Below are 16,780 nucleotides of genomic sequence, written 5' to 3'. Positions count from 1 at the left end.
ACTAGTTATATTCTTCAGCCCTGCATCTGCATGGAACGTTCTCTCTGCTCACCTTTACAGAGGCTCTACTGTTCAGATGCACTGGTAATTACTGTCCAAACATGGAGTACAGCTGATCACATCTTAATAATTTGAGTGCATCTTCTTGAAACTGTGTTATCCACAGCTATGGCCAAATGTTTTGTATCACCTAGAATTTTAGGGTTGAGACATACGTGAAAAAAATAAATAAAAAGAAACATAATTTAGATCCTTTATTTAATATCATGTAATCCAAAGAAACTATAAAATAATATTGCAAGTCTACCGGAAGCCATAATAGCAGTAGTTATTTCATGTTAGATTTTGAAAGGTCACATTTTTCAATTTTTGTCAGTTTTACATTAAGTATATTGAAAACTACTCCCGATATACCCCAGGAAAGCTGCCTCCTCAAGCACATGGCCTGGTTAACTGGTTAGCCCCTAAATAGTATGGTGGTTTATGTTTTTTAAAACTAGTTTCTATAGCAACAAGGGCAGGCAGGAAGTAAGTTTCTTAAAGTCAACATCACTATCAAACTATCACTATCTTTTACCCTCTCAATAAATGGAACCATAAAATCAGCAGTCATAGTCTTCAGATAAACTGGGAATTGAACTGAACGCGTTGTTGATATATGCTGCAAGTTTAGTTTCTTTAATTGCTGGTGATGCTTGTATTTATCAATTTATCATTGCCTTTATGAATAATAATAAATCAAAGTCCATCTACAATTGTGCCATATTGTCCTTAATTTTCCTGATCCTGTTTGGAGACTGGGTGGTAATGAGGGGAGCGGATCCAATTTCAGGTGAGAGAGCACAACCAGTCGTCTTTAATCTCTTGACGCTCAGTATTCAGTATGCCTGCTCTTCCTGCATAGAGCAAATTAACAGGTCTTCATGCACAGATGTTGCACAATGAAATCTAGGAGCAGACAGTTTGGAGAGGAACAGAAATATTTATTTAAACCACATCATCAAGGTTGCTTCTGCGATAAAGGCACGTTTTAGAAGAAAGAAGTTGGAGCTTTGTAAATAGTACCTTGTTATTCAACTAGTGTTTCTCAAATGTGTGCAAAACAGAACATGAAATAAAAACAGAAGCCCTGGCCTTGTACCATGGAGGGGAGGATCGGGCAGTATTTCTTCCCTTCAAATCTTAACACATTTAGTTTTTCTTTCCCTCACTGCATAGCTTGCATCATTACCAAGCTCGTGTTTTGTAGTTTAAAACCATTTCAAGTTTAATTTGAATCATTTTGAACTTGTAATCTATTGTTATTGACAGTACAGTTTCTGGCCCATATTCTGCAAAGCACAACACATGCAGAATGATTCCAAGTCCACAGTAAAGCAGCTCTTTTCTAACTAGCTTGTCTGCAATTGTGACACTATTTAGTGAAAAAAAAAATTCCAGCGGTATTGGGGGCTGCCTCTTAAAATCACAGCCACGGAACAACGTTATGCGCACTCCACACAGACACAGTGCATAACTCACACTGTGTCAATCACACCCCTGGGTTTGTCTTACTGCTTCTATGCAATGTTTTAAAGCAAAAAATATTTAAATACTTAATACCTGTAAACGCACATGATCATTTATAAAAAAAATATATATGTCACTGTTTATTGATACATGAAACCATACTGGAGACGTTCTCTCTAGTATTTGTGTTTTTAATTGTACCTATCTACAGGAAACAGGATGGATGTGTGAATGCGTTTTTAAAATGCTCTTACATGCTTCTCACTTCTGGCAAGGGTTTCATGTATTACTTTCAGGCTCAAATAAGAAATGGCAAAACCAACACCAGTACAAGTATTTAACTGTTAAGTGGCATGCTTAAAAGTGATTTAAACCTCTGGACCATTGTATAGTTGGTCTTTTCACCTTCATATTAAAATAATAATTAAAATAATCATAACAACATCAATAATTCTCAACATATGGTAATCAGTGTTATGTCATCTGTGCCGGAAACCTTTTCAGCCTTTATCCGGAGAACAAAAGTCTAGTGATTCTGTTGAAGATCATTACATTGCCGCAGTACTGTGTCCTCTGCAGTTTGTAAAGAGAAACCCGTTCCTGCTGGAGACTCCCGAGCGTCTGACTCATGTATCCACTCCCCCAGCGCTCCGGATGAGCTCACACAGCTAGCAGCTTCTCCTTGGACGTACTGGAGCTTTCGTCTGTTCTAAGTTTTGTTGTGTCTTGCTTCGGTAAGCCATACATGTATATAGAAACACACACAAGCAAGGCACCAGTGGCAAAGCTCACAGCTGAAATAGAAAAAGCAAAAGGATAAGCCTGGATAAAACCAAAAGAAGAACGGTGCAATTAAGCATCCCTGTGCGAGTAGCTTCTAGAAGTTTGTAAATGTCCCAGTGTCAAAGACCCATCAGAATACATTGGAGGCCGTTGCTTTGTATTTGCAGGGTTATAGTGCATGCTAAATGTGTTGTTGACCATGACACCTGACCTGAGATGGCTGCCGTATTGTGGTCCAGTAGAAATGAACCATCTCACTGCCACGTTGTTTCAAAAGGTACAGATCGTTTTCACTATGTTTACAAACTGCTCCATCCTACAGGACTTTCCCCTGGGGATTCACTGACGGGGATGCAGGTTTTGTTTAAACAGTGCCCTTAATGAGCATGCATATAAATTATGTTTATAACAATTATGACAGTGTTCCACAAGCATAACAAACCCCCCCCCCCCCAAAAAAAAACATTCTTGGTAAATATTTGTGGTGTTTGTTATAACTGTCCCCCCCCCCACCATCCCCGAGACGACTGTATTAATCCACTCCACAAAGACTGGCTTAAATAGTTTTAACAGTTCAGTAGATTTGTTTTTAACTGCATTAAGACATGAGAAGACAAGTCAAGCACCCAAGCTACAGGAGATCTGATTCCTTGTTATATATTGGCTCCAGCATGTGCCCTGTTCAGTGCTTGTTATATATTGGCTCCAGCATGTGCCCTGTTCAGTTTGGACTTACTGATTTGTAAACCGAAGAGGATCACAGACGCAATGGTAGAAAGAATGATGGCAGCTGCAGCAGAAAACCCTTTCATAATATTATCGGTGTACTTCACAACCACCGATGTGTACAAACCACCAACACTGGCCAAAGCTGCAAGAAAAGAAATAAAAAACAGAAACAGTTCAACAGGGAATAAGGCTCTATTATCATCAAAGTGAATGGGAATCACGCAATGACAGCACCCATTAGCACTCGTCTTGGGCAGCCTTATCATAGGTAGCATTAGGTAGTTAGAGATTAGTGCTAATCAGGGTCTGTGAAAACAGCCATTTATTTTAAGCAAAGGATCTGTTTTATATAAAGTGTATCATTACATAACGTCCTGTAGCTTTATTCAGAAGTTTGGCACGCACTGTCACGTTGCTGCTCACTGCTTGATTTAGGGTATGTCTTCGGATGATCTTCTTCAGATCGGGTTCGGGTTAAGTGAATTTTCTGCATCGCGATGGGATCATTCGAGAGACAGCCCCACCCTGAACACGGACAGATTTCGGGGCTCTAAAAATTGTAATTAACCTCAACCTGATGGGGCCAACCCAGTCTAGATGGGGGTGTATTTTGGGTTGGGGTCCCAACATTACATATATACATATATACACACACACACACACACCTGTGTGTGTATACCTGTGTGTGTATGTGTGTGTGTGTGTGTGTATATATATATATATATATATATATATATATATATATATATATATATATATATACACACACACACACACACACACACACACACACACACACACACATATATATATATATATATATATATATATATATATATACACAGGCAAACCCCCGAAATGCAGGCGATTCGTGAATTGCCTGCTGACTTTGGGCGAAGCTCAAAATAAAAATTGAAGTAACATATTTTGGTCTTTGACCGGGCAAACCACGGTCTGCCCACGGCTTCTCGGGCAAAATCCAAATCACTCCCTCTGTTCTTTTATTCTTGTTCTGAGTGACAAGCAAACCTTTGGAACAAAGAATTAACATGAGAAACTCCATTGACACCTGCGTAGTACCATCGGCAACAGCCGGATAGGAATCGAGAAATATTTAAAACCTATGTCACAGTTTGGAACAAAAAATAACATGAGAAGCCCCACTGACACCATAAAAATGACAGTATTATTAATAACATAGTAACAACCAATAATAATAATAAGGAGTTGTATTGAACTGTCCAATCAGAGAGGTGGATGCAGTTACTGGATGGAACATGAATGATTAGCTGATTCACGTTTGACAGTTGGAGAGCGTACTCAGCGGAGTGACAGAGTGTAAGTTAAGTATGTAATATTTTTAAATACATGTCTATTTTCTGAAACCGGACTTCCTGTGTAGTTTTTATAAATGAGTTAGTGAATGACGGTACTCAGGTAGGCGGTCAAACAAGCTCTTCAATCGTAGCTCTGTCTCTGTCCCCTGAAAACATAAAATGAAAGATCTTTTGAAAGAAAACACGTACTTACAGATGACAAACCAGACCCACGGCGTGTAGCCATAGAAAAAGCCCTTTTCAATCACCTGGGCTCCATCAGTCATATATACTCCTGCCAGCGTCACTGCAATCCCGGACAGGTACATCTGAATGTTCCGCACCCACAGAGACGTGTCGGAACTCTTCAGGACTTTCTCAAAGTAGACGCCTTGCAGAGAGGTCAAAAAGAAACAAGCAGAGCTTTCATTCCAGTTTCAGTAACTTCTGTGATAGGAAAGTGTTCCGTTAGGTATTGCAGGACGCATTTTATTGCAGACACATCCATGACAACATTAAAACATCAAAACACCAAACTCTCTCCAAGATGAAAGGCCTAATTGAAATGTACCCTACACTTAACCCTTCAGGAACACAAGGGACTGAGAGGCTGTTCAAACGGGTTCTTCTTAAAATACACATGAGAGGGACTCAAGGATCACGACGAGGAAACAGACAAACAGAGTATGCAGAGAACTTGTCTTTAGCTCAAAGTAAGTTAATCAGATTTTGTTGAGGTGTTTCACATCAGTATTAACTAGGATTTAATGATCAATTAATAAAGTTGTTATTTTTGTATGATTTGTGATTATTTATTTGTTATTATTTTAATACTTGTATTGCTTTTTTATTTATTATTTTAATATATTTTTATGTAGGTTTCCTAAAGTATTTGATTAACATTCAGGTACCACAAAACATTCAGAACCTTCAGTTTTTGTTTATTCTGTTTCTGTATATAGTTCATTTTTATCACTTGATTCTTAAATTGTTCATGCTGTATTAATCCAGCAATAAAACGTTCTAAAACAAAATAAAAAGGTTTGTAAGAACAGTTTCCTAGATAAGGAATCGATTCTGGAATCGACTCCAAAATTTTGATGGATGACCACCAGATCCAACATCCAGTACATTTTAAACCCTGTTTATGCACCTCATTGCAAAAATAAGAAAGTTAGCATCATTTGTTTTTGTGGGACACACATGTTCCTTGTACCTTAAAGGGTTAAACCACAGAAAAATCAGCCAAAAGCAGAAATCTAACTTGAAAAAACAAAACATGGTATTCCGTGACTTGCAGGAATGTGTCACACTTTGGAAATCAAACCGTAGTGATAAATTCTTCTTGGCTCTTTCCTGTACCACCATTCTGAATAAACGTCTGCTGTGTGCTCGGAATTACTTTAAAATTACATTACGAATGAAAGGGTTTATTTATCTATGGGGTTGCCTATGAATTTTGATCCCATTAGCTTTTGCAGTTTGTGTGACCGGCTGGCCATCCACATATTCTCAATCTACTTGTAAATTAAATACTATCCATCTATCTGAAACAACGTTTCGATCCCGTTTCACAGACACTCATTAGCACTAACCTGGGACTACCAATGTAACAGACAGCGAGAGTTTAGTTTTAATCAATGCTAATCGTTAGCCTCTTTTTATATAAAGATTTTTCTTGTTTTTGCATGTTCAGAAAACAGGCAAGGGTGTGTGGAGTGGAATATACTTATATTTCTGGAAAACTTGGGATAGCTTGTGTGACAGGCTTGGCGGTCCAGTAGTTAAAGAAAGGGGCTTGTTACCAGGAGGTTCCAGGTTCAATCCCAGCCACTGACTCACTGTGTGTGACCTGAGCAAGTCACTTCGGATGAGACGGAAAACCAGAGGTCTTATTGCAAGTGACTCTGGAGCAGCAGTTGTTGTTGATGCATAGTTCACCCCCAAGTCGCTCTGGATAAAAGTGTCTGCTAAATAATAATGTGAACATGCTTCATAAAGGGACTATGGAATCCAGTATGTGCAATTTTAGTTTTTAAAGTACACCAGTTAACATAATTCAGATATTTTACTTAACATCATGTAATTAAAGAAACTACAAAATGATATTGCAAAAGTCTTCCGGAAGCCATAACAGTAGTACAGTATTACAGAAAATAGGAGGCACTTTTATACACAAAGAATTGTGCGGGTCTGGAACCAACTCCCCAGTAATGTTGTTGAAGCTGACACCCTGGGATCCTTCAAGAAGCTGGTTGATGGGATTCTGGGATCAGTAAACTACTAACAACCAAATGAGCAAGATGGGCTGAATGGCCTCTTCTCGTTTGTAAACTTTCTTATGTTCTTATGTTATATTTCAAAATGTCACATTTCTCAATTTGATTAAGTATATGGAAAACTTCAAAGCGGTGTGTAATCCAATATGTTAACGTAACATTATTCAGCAGGTTTCATTCAACTTTATGAAGCAAAATGATTTAATTCTATAGGGTGATGCAAAACGTACGGCCATAGCTGTACCATGTTGCAACCTGTTCCCACAAGCCATAGGGAGATCTTATTACTGTCACCTGAACACCATCTGCTTCAACATTTCAAACTACCAGCAATGTCATTCTTCTGTTTGTTGAAACAGATGAAAAGTGATCTTTTCATTTGTGAATGGAAAAGGTTAAATTTAAAAATAGTTTCTATAGAAAATGTGCTTTGTAATAATAGTAAAGGATGTCTGCCTGAACTTTTCCCCATTACATCAAACAAGCAATTGTGTTCATCAGCTATGTAAAAACACCAGCCAACTTTCCCATACATGTTTTTTTTGGCAAATATTAATAGTTTACTATAGAAAGCATTTCTACCAAACCTTGAAGAAGCCATGGCAGTATTTTGCTACAAAGAAAGAACTCTGTCACAGATTTATGAGCAATTATTATTATATTTTATAACTGGAACATTACAAACTATATATTTTACCAAGTTAATTCCCCAGTCTGCATGCATGTGGAATTCTAAATATCAAGTGTTAGATGTCAATCAACTCACCTGCAAATCCAGAGCACAAAACAGCAATTGCAATAGCGACAAAACCTAATAAGGGGCTCTGTTCAACCTGCAAACAATGAACACAAAGTGTAAGCCAAGCCTACATACTATGCATTGCCACTGCTATAGTTCAAGGTACATTCTTCATGAGCTAGTGACATGCATGCAAGTATGTAGGTATGTTTGCATGCATGCATCCGTCTCCACAAATACACCAGTAAGATATATCCCTGTCACCACTGTCAGTACATTTACAGCAATCAATACCATAAAAAGCAATCATCATGAGCTACATCCACCACATGCACAGATGGAAAGCGTAAGGCTGACACACTGTACAATAGCACATTTCACACTTCAAAACAAAACCTAAAACTTTCAAATGAATGAGCAGAATGATAGATGTGTGGTTCTCAATAAAGCTAAAGTAAAAGTGTGACATTTGAACAGACAGGCATCTCTCCTCTAAATTCCTGTGGCTGGCATAATACACAGTAGGAATAATACATTCACAAGTAGGTCTGAAGAGAAACACTGGTAAAGACCTTTTCGTTTCCAGTTGAATTAGAAACTGCTTTTCACCTGAATATTGGATGCCTCTGCAGGTTTCCACTGGACTAATGCAACCCCTCCACACAACATGAAGACAGAAAACCACTGCAGCTTGCTGAGAGACCTGTTCAACATGAGCACAGTGCAGAGAGCTGTGCACGGGATCTTCAGCTGGTACGTCACCTGAGAGGAATAGAGAGGGCAGGAGCACCTGTCAAACTCCGAATGTACTGGAACAATACTCACCAGATTCCATGACAAGAAGCTGTTTTAATGATTTAGAAGCGGATCGGAAACGTCACGTGTTTCTGGCAAATCCGCATGCAGTATATATTCACAACTGACCACTGAGATGCCAGGAACCAACGAAGTACAAGAAGCTTGATAACATGCAAATTCAAGCTGTGCAGCAAAATTGCTATGCCCATTCATTACGCATTACATTTAAATATCATATGTATTTAATATTTTTTCAATGCGTAAAACACCCTTTCCGCAGTTTATCTAGAATGCTGTTTATAACCTATCACACCTGAAAACACTGCAAGTGCAGTTACCCACCTGGTACACAGCTGCGTCGAGATTGCTTAGTGCCACGAAGGCCATATTGTTCTGAATGCCATATACTAGAGATGGGACACTCAGCTTGAGCAGCTCTTTGGGACTTCCAAATACATGTTCTCTGATTGAGGACAGCATACTGCCAACACTTCCAGTTTCTCTGTGAAGAACAACAACAGTTAATGTGTCAATGGGTATGGACAACGCAGTTATCTCACCTTGAAATTAAACTAAAAAAATCAAACTGTGGTTAACCAACATATAGTATCTGAAAGTAGATTCTAACTTCTCCTACCTCACCACTCTCTGTGTAATAAAGTGGTTTGTAACCTCTGCTCCAAGTCTGTTTCCACTTCATTTCTGCCTGTCTGCTCCTGGTTTCTGTGTTGCACTTAAAGGTTAACAATCAACTCTTTTTAAAGTACAGTAAATGGTGTTAACAAAACAACTCCAGTAAATCTTACCTAATATATATTGCTATAATTGTGTTGGTCTGAGATTTTCCTATAGGAAAAAACGCACACACTATGGTTGAGTTAAATTTTTTTAACGATAAGGTATTTGGAGCTGTTGAAGAATATTTATGGAACACTCTGTGCAGATACTTCAATGCTGTCAGCTTCCTAGAGTCGCATGAAGGAATGCAGTCACCACTGGAAATACATCAGTCATCGGAAAAGCAGTGATTGGTACTGAAACAGGAACTGATACGTCTAGCTTCTGGGACTTTCAGTTCTTTTAAAATATATATATTTAAAAAAAATGCACTCTCAAACTCCCAAAAGCAACTCCAGTGTGGTGAAATACTATGAAAAAACTTCCATAAAAAAATTATTTCCAAAGTGAGGTAATACATATTATATAAGATGTACTGGAATGATGTAGTTTAGATTTGAACTCGTCACCCCTAATTCTTCTTTGTTCTAGGCTACACGAATCCCCTTCCCTGAACCTGTCTATGTAGCTCATTGCTGTGAGTCTGCTTGCTCTGTGTTGTACTCTCTCCACGGTTACCATGTCCTTTTGGTAATTCGGGGAGCACCTTATTCTCAACGCTTTTACCACTGTGTTATACAAACCACCAATTAAAACAGAGTCAGCAAGAGAAAAAAAAATGTACTGTATAAACATAGCAAACACAATGCAATACAAGAAGTACTGTATAAACATAGCAAACACATACGTACTTGACTAGAAGCCCAACACTTATGAAGAGCTTAATAATTTCAGCGATACACACTGCGGTGGTGGAGAAGTACAATTGCGATGAAACTGTTCTCGTGTAACGCAATGCCACAGTGTAGGTCGCTGCCACCAGTGTCATCACTGTCAGGCAATACAGCTTGAACAGGATGCTCGCATGTTCTGAAAGAAGTAAAGCAAAAGATGTAATAAAACACAGTGTACAGTAGTGGTGCAACAATTAATCCATGCATCGATTAATGATCATCTGTCCTTAAATTTCCCGAGATTCGATTACATATTGGTGAATCGATGCATCAAATTAGAATCCAGTTTGAAGTCTCCTGTTGCCGGTTTACATTAAAACCTTGCTTGTGTGAGAGTGCGCTTCTTTAGTGCTGGTACAGTAGATAAACATCAGAGCGTTGCTAGGATACATACTTTAGGCCTCTACATTCGCGTTGGATCAATGAATCAATTAATGAATCAAATAAGCTGCGTTGCTTCACTGGCGAGTATGCTTTTTTTTTTTTTTTTGCACTAAAAAGTGACAAGAACACATGATACCTTTTATGTTCTGCGTAATCATTTAAAAAGAATGCCAATATTAAAACCGATTACCTTAGTTTATTTCAAAGCATGTTTGGATTATATGGCAATATTATATAAAAAGAAGCTGAATTTAGTACGGTAGTTAAATTAGTCAGGATTTGTGAGATTAATTCAAATGTTTTGCTTTAGACATAAAATGTTAACAGAAATGAACAACCATAGTTCAGATAGAAATTTCTTCTGTTAAAATAAAGTATTTATTATTATTATTATTATTATTATTACAATGTTAAAGGGACACCTGATGTGGATGCACGGATATTCTTTTCAGTTGTGCAAGAGGCTTAATTTCTTCTTAAAAAATTCACCTTCTTCAGGTAAAGTCAATCAAAAATAGTTTATTCATCATCAAAATGCAAATGGAAAGTCTCAGTGTTCTGAGCTGGCACCAGTGTAGATGTTAGTTTCTGAGCTGAGTCCACCTTTCAAGGCATCAGAGAGGTTCGTTTTTTGAGCTGGCATCAGTGTAGATGTTAGTTTCTGAGCTGAGCCAAGAAATTACTTCGTATAGCACAGATATACAGCTAGCTTATGTTATTTCCCTGACCAAACTTGGTCTTATTTGCCTAGCATGATGCGAGACAAAACACATTAATAGTTAACATTTGCGTTTCTTCTTCACTTTAACTAATGTCAGCAGAAACCCAGATAACAAGAAGTTACATTTCAGAGTTTTGCTAAATTCTCACAGGCAGCATAGCGCTATACCCACACCTCACAAGGTCAAACAATAAGCCTGGTGATCGCAAACTGCTGATGTACACCAGCTATGTACAGCTTAATTTTAAGAGTTCATTAACCGTGCATTGATTCAGAGCTTACATTAAACACAGGAAAACTACACAATGTTTACATTCAGTTAATGATTTCTCACTTCCTTCATCATTTAAATGGGAAGCAAGGTAGTATAATGGAAAAGAACAGATGGCTGATGAAACAATAAGAGCTTGTGCTATTTAACTGGAACAATGTGTACCCTGCCCCACACACGGTGCGTGTTTATCAGAAAAAGCCTACGTTTTCCAATTGTATAGTGCGTTATGTGTTCCGTGACACTGACCTAAAGTTATAGCGTGTCACTTAACAAAGTTAAGTGGTTTTAGAATCAGATTTAATTGGTTTGATTATGGTTTGTACATAGGCTCGAAACAGCTTATTAAGCAGAAACAAAGGTTTGATCATCCCTCCGAGGTCACAGCTGCACTCCGACTTATGAAAAGCCAGCCTCTCCCCATAAGGCCTGGGCAATACATAGAAGAGTTTCAAAATCCTTACAGTTGTTAAAAACTTTTTTTTATAATCAGAAGTGTTCTAATTTGAATGGAAGTACTGCCTTTGTGTTTAACTATCATGCACACCAGTGTTTTAGTTATGTCTCAATCATAGGGGATGCAACATTTTTGGCCACAGCTGTATACAAGGGTGTACAAACTCTAGAACCAGGAGACATGTTAAAAATAAAAAGTTCTCAGCAGCTAGATGCTGATCGTTTCTCATTGGGTCTAGACTACTCACATGACCATGGGTGCCCGCAGCCGTATGCATGTTACGCACTGTGCGTACCACTGGTTTACAAAATATCGGCTTCAAAATGTGGGCTCGCATGTAATCTTGTGCGATCGGTTGACACGAATCAGACATTTTAGGCTTATAGCTTTGTATTGTGTATTTAGTGGTAGTAATGAGCAAACAGAAGAAGATATGTTTGGTTGAAGCTTCAAAAAGAGCAACAATCTCTCTCCTGATGAGTCAGAAAGAATGTTAGAGGGAAAAAACAGTAAAGGAACCGAACTGTGTTTCTGGCACTAATGGCAGTGCAGTTTTAAGCACCGAAAATACATTGGCGGTATTGAATTTTACTACAGTAGTCTCTGGCTAAGAGAACACCCCTCAGGAAGCAAGCAAAGTGTTCTTATAGCCGAAGTGTTCTTTAAGACAGATTTAGCCACCAGACACAACATGAATAAATAAATAAATACATAAATAGGTATTACTTGTCATGACGCATGTGCATCAGCATGTGAAATTAACTGAATAAGTAAAAGAAAAGCAACAGGCAAGTGTATGTTAATAAACTAATAATAAAGTAACAGACATAAGAACATAAGAACATAAGAAAGTTTAAGAACGAGAGGAGGCCATTCAGCCCATCTTGCTCGTTTGGTTGTTAGTAGCTTATTGATCCCAGAATCTCATCAAACAGCTTCTTGAAGGATCCCAGGGTGTCAGCTTCAAAACATTACTGGGGAGTTGGTTCCAGACTCTCACAATTCTCTGTGTAAAAAAGTGCCTCCTATTTTCTGTTCTGAATGCCCCTTTATCTAATCTCCATTTGTGACCCCTGGTCCTTGTTTCTTTTTTCAGGTCAAAGTAGTCCCCTGGGTTGACATTGTCTATACCTTTTAGGATTTTGAATGTTTGAATCAGATCACCGTGTAGTCTTCTTTGTTCAAGACTGAATAGATTCAATTCTTTTAGTCTGTCTGCATACGACATGCCTTTTAAACCTGGGATAATTCTGGTTGCTCTTCTTTGCACTCTTTCTAGAGCAGCAATATCCTTTTTGTAACGAGGTGACCAGAACTGAACACAATATTCTAGGTGAGGTCTTACTAATGCATTGTAGAGTTTTAACATTACTTCCCTTGATTTAAATTCAACACTTCTCACAATATATCAGAGCATCTTATTGGCCTTTTTTATAGCTTCCCCACATTGTCTAGATGAAGACATTTCTGAGTCAACATAAACTCCTAGGTCTTTTTCCATAGTTCCCTTCTTCAATTTCACTATCGCCCATATGATATTTATAATGCACATTTTTATTGCCAGCATGCAATACTTTACACTTTTCTCTATTAAATTTCATTTGCCATGAGTCTGCCCAATTCTGAATGCTGTCTAGATCATTTTGAATGACCTTTGCTGCTGCAACAGTGTTTGCCACTCCTCCTATTTTTGTGTCGTCTGCAAATTTAACGAGTTTGCTTACTATACCAGAATCTAAATCATTAATGTAGATTAGGAATAGCAGAGGACCTAATACTGATCCCTGTGGTACACCACTGGTTACCTCACTCCATTTTGAGGTTTCTCCTCTAATCAGTACTTTCTGTTTTCTACATGTTAACCACTCCCTAATCCATGTGCATGCATTTCCTTGAATCCCTACTGCGTTCAGTTTGAGAATTAATCTTTTATGCGGGACTTTGTCAAAAGCTTTCTGGAAATCTAAATAGACCATGTCGTATGCTTTGCAGTTATCCATTTTCAATGTTGCATCCTCAAAAAAGTCAAGTAGGTTAGTTAGACACGATCTCCCTTTCCTAAAACCATGCTGGCTGTCTCCCAGGATATTGTTACCATATAGGTAATTTTCCATTTTGGATCTTATTATAGTTTCCATAAGTTTACATATAACAGAAGTCAGGCTTATTGGTCTGTAGTTATCTGGTTCGGTTTTGTCTCCCTTTTTGTGGATCGGTATTACGTTTCAATTTTCCAGTCTGTCGGTACAACCCCTGTGTCAAGAGACTGTTGCATGATCTTGGTTAGCGGTTTGTAAATAACTTCTTTCATTTCTTTGAGTACTATTGGGAGGATCTCATCTGGCCCAGGGGATTTGTTTATTTTAAGAGCTCCTAGTCCCTTTAACACTGCCTCTGTTATGCTAAAGTTATTTAAAATTGGATAGGAACAGGTTGACATGTCGGGCATGTTGTCCATGTCCTCCTTTGTAAAAACCTGTGAAAAGTAATCATTTAATATATTTGCTATTTTTTTTTCTTCATCTATGATTTTGCCATTTGTGTCTCTTAGACATTTAACCTCCTCTTTGAATGTTCTCTTGCTGTTATAATATTGGAAAAATATTTTGGAATTGGTTTTAGCCCCCTTAGCAATATTGATTTCTATCTCTCTCTTGGCCTTTCTAACTTCCTTTCAGACAAACCAATGTTAGTAAACTAACTGTCATACTAAGTTAACAAAGCACCCCTACACATGTTAAATGTAGAAGCAATATACAAAGACATGCACATTATTTAACAGAATGGTGAAGCAACTCCCAGAACAGGACACACCAAATTGCCCGGCGACTTGTGTCCGATTTATGTTTTTTTCAAGAGCTTGAACAATTTCCATCTTTTTGTAACAAGGGAAACAGCGGCGCATTTCGCCGTTTGTTTCCATGCCATTTTGTAGCGCTGAGGTGCACTCGTGGAAATCAGAATACAAAACAAGGCAATGCTATGACGGCGGTTCTGGAAAGATTGAATAAGCCAATCAGTGTGCCTCAAGACACTCTCGCTATGACAAGTCGCTTTTTAAAAGACTGAATAAACCATTTCAATTTAAGTTTGATGATGAGGAGTTATCAGGTTACAAAACAGAACTGTATCTGTTGTGAACGAATCGCTATCGGTGCCAAGAAGGTGTTCTTTTAAGAGAAGTTCCTGTTCCTTTAGCCGGAGCATTTAAAATGGGGAAAAATCTGTTTCACCACAAGGGTGTTCCCTTAGGCGAAGTGTTCTCTTAGGGGGCGTTCCTATACGCAGAGACTGCTGTACTGCATTATCCAAATTCTGCTGCTCTTCAAGGATTGAGCACTAAGGGCACATTTAAGGGTTAATTTGTATTTTATCAGTGTCTTTCTTACATTAAAATGAATTATACATTTCCCTAATCATTACCATATAATTTAAAAATGGTGTTATTAAGCAAGATCCTTGCTTTGCCTATCGCTCTATTCATCATATTGCCCCTTCCTATCTCCAATCCCTCGTGTTTCCTTGCTGTTATGCCGTCTCTTCACTCCTTCTCTTCCCCCTGTAGTGGAAGCAGCTCTCGGTTCTCCTCAGGACTGTTATTCAACCTTTATTTGTAAATTTCTATTTATATGTCTTTTTGTATTTTCCTTTATTTACATTTATTTTGTATATATTGTATATATGTGATTGTTTTGTATTGTATTGTCTGTAACATACATTTTCATATTTCGTTTAATATCTGCAAGTCCCTTTGGATAAAAATGTTTGCTAAATATTTAAATAATAATTATTATTATTTATTACTGCCTGTTTTGTCACAAAAAGTGTATGTTTACACGCCATGCTCAGGGGATGAGCAATGCTTACATTAGTTGTAGTGAGTAATGCTTACATTAGTTGTAGTAAGTAATGCTTACATTAGTTGTAGTGAGTAATGCTTACATTAGTTGTAGTAAGTAATGCTTACATTAGTTGTAGAGATTGTGAGAGTAATGATTAGAAATGGAACCAGCACAACACATTTGTGAGCTCGTATCCCCTAGTTTAAGTCTGTATTTCAAATAGGTTTATTTGAAACTATTTGGCTGTCGCTGTAGTTGCTGTTCTGTCTCCATGGCAGCGCGCTGTGTGTATTCGTTTTTAGAAAGGGGAATTCAGGAAAGAACATAAATTCAGCACTGATTGGCTGAAAACTTTACATGATGTCGATGAGGCATGAGATGGGATGTCGGTGTGGTTCAGTTGTGCGTACCATGTGAAAGATTTCTGGGGGCGCGCCTGCCTTAACTCATTCATTTTTTTAAACAAAGAAATCGACAATATACTGTATTAAAGTACCGTACCACCAGTTACAATTCTTAATAATAATAAATACCTAGTCATACTGGCTGTGCACGTCATGATGTTGCAAATTCGTAAATCCATAATTCACTAAATTCAGCACAGGTACTATATCGCTAAAACAAACTAAACAGTAACATCGGAAGATTTCACTCAAACAAATAAGATCCATACAGTACAACAACACATTAAAAAGAAGTAAATAATTATTTCTCACCGTTTGCCATGGTTATTGTGTGTATTTTATATCACGTCTCCTAAGCAGCGAAGAGATCTTCAATGAAACCTGTGCAATTTTCGCATTTCGACTACTTATCCCAGGTAACGTGGCAAACACCAGTAGACGACTGGTGACAAAAATCTCAACCTGCTCGCATCTTTTACTGTACACGGAAACTAACACAGTTCCGCCTCAGCAGGCAGGCACCATTTCCGAGTCTGCCCGGCATGCTCTGCTCCCAGCAGATGCCAAGTTTTTAAACGCAGGCGCAGGTTGCCGCTTGCAGTCCAGTGTTAATGTGGGGAAACTTGTACTCGCCAGGGTTGCCAGACGTTGCCATTAATATTAATAATAATAATAATAATAATAATAATAATAATAATAATAATAATAATAATAGGTAACATGTTGATAACATGTTAATTCTTATTGGCACACTTTTGTTCAGTGATTTAAGACGCCAACGTCTTTCAAGATTCACCTAGGTTTGCCTATTGCGAATCTAGGGGAGCATTTTAGTCAGAGAATATGTCTAGCAACCACCTAAACCATTTCCTTTTAATATACCATCTGGGATCATCCTCAAACTGTCACACCATTGAAAGTTACACAGGCAGAATAACATTTCACACCATTGAAAGTTACACAGGCAGAATAACATT

General features: G+C 38.0%; 1 protein-coding gene across 1 annotated transcript; it reads right to left on the bottom strand.

Moving 5' to 3' along the window:
- Positions 1–239: 239 nt before the first annotated feature.
- Positions 240–16,361, bottom strand: LOC117403424 (CMP-sialic acid transporter-like). The gene is made up of 8 exons (XM_059023549.1): positions 16,116–16,361; positions 9,683–9,860; positions 8,496–8,655; positions 7,965–8,117; positions 7,383–7,449; positions 4,552–4,728; positions 3,029–3,163; positions 240–2,303 (listed from the first exon to the last, which is right to left on the bottom strand). The coding sequence occupies exons 1-8, from the start codon at positions 16,123–16,125 to the stop codon at positions 2,170–2,172; spliced, it is 1,014 nt and encodes a 337-aa protein (XP_058879532.1). The 5' UTR covers positions 16,126–16,361; the 3' UTR covers positions 240–2,169.
- Positions 16,362–16,780: the final 419 nt, after the last annotated feature.

Source organism: Acipenser ruthenus, chromosome 5 (assembly GCF_902713425.1).
Source record: "Acipenser ruthenus chromosome 5, fAciRut3.2 maternal haplotype, whole genome shotgun sequence".
NCBI lineage: Eukaryota > Metazoa > Chordata > Actinopteri > Acipenseriformes > Acipenseridae > Acipenser > Acipenser ruthenus.
This window is presented reverse-complemented; position numbering and strand designations above follow the sequence as displayed.